Genomic DNA, 7,787 nt, shown 5'->3' with positions numbered 1-7,787 from the left:
TGCACTCACGTTGTCAGTTTGCTTTTGTGGTGATAGGTTTTGTGGAAAAACAAAAAAAATTGTGCACTTTATCTACGTTAAGATAACAACTATCACAGCTTGTTTTTAACTAACACCAAACGCTACGTGTTACTTTGGCCGGGGCGCAGCAGATAAAGCACTAGCTCGATCACGATGTTTACCTTTATTTACTTTATTTAGTTTATTATAATACGGAGGGAGCCTGTTCGAGGGGGCTGCTTTATGATGCGGGTAGAAGTGCAGTCACATGGTATTTTCCATATTTCATGGGGTTTATTTATCGGTCGGGAAAATTGGAACGCAATTTGTAAGTCACGGAAAACACTGCAGTTAGATGTCCCTTGGTTGTGCCTACAAATGCCTCATTGACACTTTGATAATTACTATAATGCATCTCAAGTTGGATAATTATTTACAGTTACCTAATTAAATCTCAGTAACAAAAAAATTACTGGCAGCTACCCTACTGTACTGGAAACAATAATATGCACTAGATTTTCTTCGAGAAACGCATTGCTCTTTTTGAAATCTTGGTGAATGATGGTTCATTGGGACACCCTGCGCATATTTATGACTTTTGCATGCAAGTGACGATGTTTCTATCGCTAATAAATGTTATTAATTATTAGAAATGCTTTCTCTGTTCACGAGTTAACATTGTTTACTGGAAAGAGAAGCAATACTGAGACATGTATCATTCACGTGCATTTTACACGTCGTTGATAATAGACTCTGCCAAAGGGGTCACTGAAGTCTATAGTTTTTTTTCAGGGTCAAAAAAGCACGCACAACAATTTGAAGCGAAATAAACATACCACAACATATTCATTCTCTTGGCATGGGCTATCCATACGTTTAGAAATAATTGTTAATTGGCTACCTCCTTCGCTCTAAAATATGTAATGAAATTTACGTTAACAAAATTTGTTGCTGGGCTAGTTGGTTCATGCCTAACAACTGAATACTGGTAAGCACAGTTCTAAGACGGGACAGAACACTTGTCCTGTGCGTCTATGTCTATCTTCTGTTCCGTCTTAGAATTGCTTTTACCAGTATTCAGTTGTTAATAGTCAAATTTGTCCTGTGTATATATTTAAATATATTGTATATGTGCATAGTGTTTACAGTATAAACTTAAAACAATGCTGAAGTGAGAAAATAATGAGGCAGCCGCCACTGGTGCTTCTAATGTGCTTGTCCTCCTATTGTCAAGATTTGCAGAAATAAAGCGAAAGTATGAATTAAAAGCCATGCACGTCCGCACCAACAATGATGCAGTAAGCTATTAGCCACAATGAAATTTTAAGTGAAAAGGTCTAGGCAAGCCAAAGAAACCTCAAATGATGTGGGTGAAAAATCTCTAGTAATGATACTTTAGGTGTGTGGGAGGGGAGGGGGAAGGCTTCGGCATTGCTGGGGGGGGGGGTGTTCTGCTCCCCCTCCCCCAGGAAAACTCTGGAGGGGCTCAGGCCCTGGAGTTTTGCACAAACGTTCATGAATTTACAGGGGGAAAAATTACTACTACGTTGCCTCGTGAGACGTGGCACTTCTTTTATAAAGAAGTAATGCCTTTCCATATTTCCATGCTTTCATTGACCTGCTGCGCCCAAGCCCGCAGGTATGATTGTTTTCCGGGGAGCACTCGTTTCGCATGGCATCATAACTGCCCGCTTCGGGCAACATGCGGCCTCAGCGTCTGGAGCTTAGTAAGAAAATAAATACCTAACCGCAGGAGGCATTGGTGTTCTTGTGTAAATTTGTATTCATCGCGGTTTTCCCGCCACTCTTCATCACGCAATACGTCCAAGGCGCCGCACATCGCCTCGTGCGAAGCCATAGCAGGGGAGGCGAGGGGTCGGGCACGCGCGCCGCGGTGCGGCGAAAGGAGCGGCCACGCCACTCTCCGCAATCACGCCCTCTCCGTCCGAATGGAACGGCCGGAGCAAGCCCCGCCGTGCGCGCGTGATCGAGGCGGCCGTGACAATTGCAATGTGGTTGCATATGATTGCACCAGATGGCACTCCATGTAGCAGTTGCATCGTATCGTGCCACTTGTCACGCGATGTGAGATGCACGCCGCGTAGCCTCTATACGTGCAAACCATAGAGTTTCCTACGTAGGAAACTCTATGGTGCAAACTATGCATTGCAGTTGCGTTGCATTCCACCAGGTGTCACGACATGTAGCAGTTGCATAATATCGTGCCAGGTGTCCAGGGATGTGACATGTGCGTTGCGTAGTCTCGATACCTGTGTTTACTTTTCGGTACACGTTATGATGCCTCCTAGCAAGGTACGAACCACTGCTGTAGAAGCCAATCGTAGAACTACGCGTGCAGCTGCAGCCAGGCAACGTCGTGTCCATCATACCGCTGTGCAGAGAGCAGCGCAAACCGCAGATCTCTGTCGACGCCGGGCGGACCGTTCAGTTCGTTGTCGTGAAAACGACGCAAAGAGACGGTCTCCTATGGAGCTGCTCGTCCAGCTTACGCTGTGACTGTACTGTCTGTGCCGCGCAGGCCTATGTTTTGTTTTGTTTTTGTTTCTGACTTTTTTTTTCATTCTCCTTCTGGATACTTCTAATCCCCTTGCCCCTCCCTACACAGACTAAGATGTCAGTGGTTGTAAAACGTCGGCAAAAATCTGTTTTCTTATAAAAAGCTTCTCTCTTCCTCTTTCTTTCATAGTTTGCATTTCTAGTGTTTTATGTGCACGTTTACTTTAATAAGGTTCATCTTGACATTCATGTGACGAAAACTATTTGCTCTGTTTATTTGTCGAGTAATGTACTTTTCCGAAATTAAAAAAAAAATTGCACATTCCTATTTTTCTGCCGGTTGATGCATACAAAATAAACACGAAAATACGCGATTTCGATGTGGTAAGCTGATTGGGACTTTGCATGGTGTACTCATTACTTCAGACATTTCAAGAAGAATTGAAAATAATTAGTCTTTAGCTTCAGAACAAACTGTACGCCTAAAAAAGCCATGAAAATAAGGTTCTGCCTCGTTGCTTGAAACTAGAGGGAAAACATTGGGGTGGGGAGTGGGGGAAGTAACGGCGGGCCACCCTCTGAGTGCCGCTGACCCTAGTGATGCCTTTGCCGTCTAGGTAGGGAATGCGCGCGAACGTATTTTGGCGAGGCTTTGATACTGCGTGTAATGAGAAATTCACTACGCTAGAGCTATAAGAGCTGTGCCTTCTTGGAAAGAGCTTCAAGGGCCCATAGAAAATTTTGGTTATACGCTAGAAGTTATTGCGTGTCCTCTAGGGAGCGTTCTGCTGCAAACATTTTTCAAATCTATTCATTAATAGTCGAGATAATGTTTCAGGGCCGCGAACCCATGATTTTAGGAGGCGAGTTCCACTGCCAAGTGGGACAACCTCTCCACTTTCCCCGACTAGCCTCCGCAAGCGAAATTCTTTCCCTGCGTTCTCCCGTACTGGACCTTGACGATCGCGTGACGCATACGTCACGGGCCCGGCCTTCAATTTTTTTCTCCGCGTTTTTTTTTTTTTTTTTTTGCGGTGTGGCGCACTTTCGCTGACGGCGTCGCGTCCAAGCTGTTGTGATTGTCTCGTTTCGCACAGCACACGATTTTGCGCGCTGTGCACGAGGACACCTGACTGGCGGTATACGTCAGTGCTACACGAATGAGGCAGACACAATGAGTGCTGAGGCAGACACAAGCGCATCACAAACCGTGATCCCGCGCTGGAACACGGTAGAAAGTAACATAGTTTCGGTGTCTGCGCGCGGGACCGCACGACCGTAGAAATAGGGAGACGAAACGGAAGTATGTACATTTCTCTTGCTGCGGTGCGGAGCAAAACAAAGACACGCAGACATTCGGTTTGTGTGTTTGATTATTTCTCTAAGCTTTAATTCGTCTATTAAAGCAACATATTACACAAATAACAGATGTTGCCTTCAATAATTCTCGAAGTCACGTGTCACCACGAGCGACATCACAGTACAAACACGTGTACGTAGGCGCACTAGCACGTGTACGTCATCCTCCGGCTTGGAGCGCGGCGGGCCCGAGAAGGGAAAACGGCGTTCGGTTAGAAATTTCAGATCTTTCCGCGGCGCGTAGCGATGTAATACTTTGCAGACACGATCGTCATCGCGCATTGTATGCTCTGCGCTTGTCAGCTCAAAATGGCCAGACCAGGTGAGGGGCCCTTTTGGAAAACACTCGCATACACGCACGCACTCCACGCACACGAACGTGCAAGAAAGGACTCCCTTTTCAGGTCACGTTAAAATAGGGCTCTCTTCGTGGACGTTTGTGTGGATGTGAGTGCATGTACATGAGTGTTTGCTTGCGCTCTTAAGCTGTCGCCAAGATGCTTCACCAACTAGACCAACTACATCTTCTTTTCATGAGATGCCAATACTTGGGAGGATCAGAGGCTGTAATAGAGTCGGACAACGCTTGCATAACCGTGGCCCATTGTGTACCAATGGAGGATTCACCATTATTGGAGTGATTACCGAAAATTAGCTCGACCTGTAGCGACCTCTACTGTGACGCATGCGTGTGACAGTCTCCTCTCTTGGACATAAAGATGCTTGATCGGCCGTTGAAGAATTTCTTCTTGTTTCTAGGCGATCTTCCTGCCAGATTCGTAGCACATTACGTCATTTTCCGTTCCTGTAATATTTCCTCAAATATTTTCGTTGCTTTCTAGCCAGAACGAAATGACTTCTTTTTTTTTTCGAATTCTGTGCGAGCCTCCCATAGTGGGCACAAGCCACGAACAGTGGGGAACGAAATCGAACCAATCAAGAAGTGCTCGACTCCAGCGGCTGGCTGTTTCCGGCGCTTTAGGGCTTTTGTCGCCTTCCTGCATTTCTGCGCTTTTCCACGAGTGGAGTCGTGCCCTTTCGACTGCACAGGTCATACACCGCCGGTATAACACAGGTGAGGCCCCCAAGCCGCAGCATCATTTCCATCACTCGGCGTGTCCGCCGGTTGTGCTGTCGCTCCGACTCGCTGTTTCGGATGCGTGGTTGCAGTGCACATCCTCGAAGCACGACACGTTTTGTGCTTAGTGGTTCGGTAATGATGCGACCGCATGGCCGGCGACGTCATCTCGTCTGCTAGTGCCGTGGTTGTAGTTGTTCAAAAGAAGCGGTCTGAAAAATATGTGTAGCTTTCCTTCTAGTGGAAAGTTTCAAAGTAAGCGTGGGAGAGTCAGCGTGGTACAGGCGCTTAAGCGCCTACGAGAGGCCCTTCACCAGGTCCTGTTGGTGATTTAGGTTATATGCCCGGCAAGATATAAACCGCCCCGTCCATAAGGTACGTTCTACCACCAAGTGGTATGTGTGTGTTTGTATATATATTCGTGTAATGCGAAGATGTGGGATCGTTCCCTACCTGCGGCAAGTTCTTTTTTCATCCACTTTCACTGCCATTAATTTGTCATTTCTTTAATTCAATTAATAAGTACAAGTAATAAGCCAAGGATTGTGCTGGCATGTATTCCGCACCAAACGTTAAAAGACCACTGATATTGGTGGGGGGATCTTCCTAGCCAGTGGAGATTTTGCTCACTCCAATAGTGTGCGCTGTGGATATTTTCTTGGCAATTTCGGGAAAAGTTCGCCTCGTCAGTCCAGAGTACCTTGGTGAGAAAGTCAGAATCATGCTCCTCCTGAATCAAATCCAATTCGCAAGGTCGAGTTTCTGTTGGAGTTTCCCTTGATTCTAGGCATTGATGCAACTGCAGATGATAGGGGTGTAGTCCAGCTGTTCTCAAAATACTCCAGGCAGTTGAGCTGGACACACGGAGCTGTGCGCTCACGCTACGCGTGCTAGCGTGTGGATTACCCACCATGAAAGACAAAACGTTGGAGCGAACCTCATTATTTCTGACTGAAGCTCTCTTCCTCTTTCTTTTGAAGCTGCCGGTTTGCTTCAGCGACTCGTTGGTGTTGATTATTGTGACCGGGCTCGGTCGTGTGCCAGGGTGCCAGCTTCGAAATATTCTTGCAGCCTGGCGTCTCTGTCCGTCTGCAGCTCTTGCGGCAAGGATCATGTCTGCTTTTTCTTCGTTGGAAAAAGGCATCGCGAAATTGCTCGCGCTTTAACAGCCGATGTACGCTAGTCTATTGTTGTCTGGAGATACCACCACCACCACGTCCATCAGTCGCTTTACGCAGCGCAAACGATAACGGTTGCGAGCTTAAATAGAAGAGCCAGCGTTTGCGTCGATGCCCTGTCGTTTTTTAAGCCGCAGCGCACCTATCGTTGTTTGTGCGCGGAACGCTTAGGAGCAGTGAAGCCACGACGCGCAATCGAGCATGTCACGTGGTTCTTTTTTTCCATTTTGCGGTAATCCGCAGTAAGCTGAAAAACACTAATACTTAGTAGATAGAAAGACAAAAACAGTTTATTGTGACGTTTTGCAAACCGCTCTGCAACTTTCTAATTGGATTTTTTCCCTAGCTTCATTGCTTTAGAAGTTGGTTTATTAATCTTGACTAATTATCAAAGTAAGCAAAATGCAAAACACAGCGTGACACACTACATACAAAAGTGAGCAACATTTGATCACGAGACACCCTGTAGTGGGGGGGACTCCGGATTAATAGTGACTACCAAGGGACCTTCAACGTGCTCCCAATGCACTGGATACGGGTGTTCCTTGCGTTTCAACCTCATCGAAATGCGGCCGCCGCGGCTGGGATTTGATCCCGCGACCTCGTGCTTAGTAGCGCAGCACCATAGCCGCTAAGCCACCGCGGCAGATCCCTGTATGCATGAACAGCTGATAGTTTAAATAAACCTGTGCAGTGTATAACAGGACGTTGACTGTGGCATGTAAGAATTAATTGCAGCTCTCGCTGTATATTTTGTCTTCAGACGTGCTGCTGGCTCCGACCTCACGTAGACGATCGAGGACACACCATGTCCTCAAGTGCGTCATCGGGTGTGCCAAGCTACGGGGAGCTGCCAAGCAGTGGGACCAAGTCGTCGGGGTCACGACAAGCGAGACCAGGGCAGCAGGACGAACAGGGAGCGCATCAGCCGCTGACCACGGAAACGACTTCATCCCAGGAAGATGGGCACGAGTCACCTACTGTGTACGCAAAGTTGTCCCACATCAACCTGGTCTGTTGCACTCTGCTGGCTCTGCTGGTACCGGGTTTGCTAGGATCAGCGCTCACACTGATCGCTCTGCCGAGCTGTCTTGACAGAAAGGAGGACAGCGATTCTTTGGGCACCGTCGCCGCGATTCCGTGTGTGCCAAAATCTACGAGGCAGCACGCACCCGCTACGCCGACTACAACCCCTACAACCATCACCGCTTCGTTGACCACCCCTTCGTCCACCATCCCTGCGTCAACCACCCCTCCGTCCACCACTCCTTCGCCCACCACCCCTTCTTTCACCACCCCTGCGTCAACCACTCCTTCTTCCACCACTCCTGCCCCTAGCACTCCTTCATCCACCACCCCTTCTTCTACCACTCCTTCGTCCGCCATCCCTTCGTCCACCACACCTTCTTCCACCACTCCTTCTTCCACCATTCCTTTGCTGACCACTCCTTCACCCACCACCCCTTCTTCCACTACCTATTCCACCATTCCTTCGCCGACCACTCCTTCGCTCACCACTCCATCGTTAACCACCCCTTCGCCCACCACTCCTTCTTCCATTACTCCTTCTCCCACCACTCCTTCGCCCCCACCCCTTCTTCCACCACTCCTTCACCCACCACCCCTTCTTCCACTACCCCTTCCACCATTCCTTC

General features: G+C 47.9%; 1 protein-coding gene across 3 annotated transcripts in view; it reads left to right on the top strand.

Moving 5' to 3' along the window:
* The first annotated feature begins 6,903 nt into the window (after positions 1-6,903).
* The window catches only part of LOC126541973 (semaphorin-2A-like), a 31,185-nt gene continuing 30,301 nt past the window's right edge, over positions 6,904-7,787 (top strand). For all 3 annotated transcript variants that reach the window (XM_055076798.1, XM_055076797.1, XM_055076799.2), the window contains exon 1: positions 6,904-7,116. In XM_055076798.1, the coding sequence (XP_054932773.1) occupies positions 7,095-7,116 (22 nt within the window). In that variant the 5' untranslated portion in view covers positions 6,904-7,094. The remainder of the gene's footprint in view (positions 7,117-7,787) is intronic.

The sequence above is a fragment of the Dermacentor andersoni genome, chromosome 2 (assembly GCF_023375885.2).
Source record: "Dermacentor andersoni chromosome 2, qqDerAnde1_hic_scaffold, whole genome shotgun sequence".
NCBI lineage: Eukaryota > Metazoa > Arthropoda > Arachnida > Ixodida > Ixodidae > Dermacentor > Dermacentor andersoni.
The sequence above is the reverse complement of the archived record's forward strand: the minus strand, read 5'-3'. Positions and strand labels throughout refer to the sequence as shown.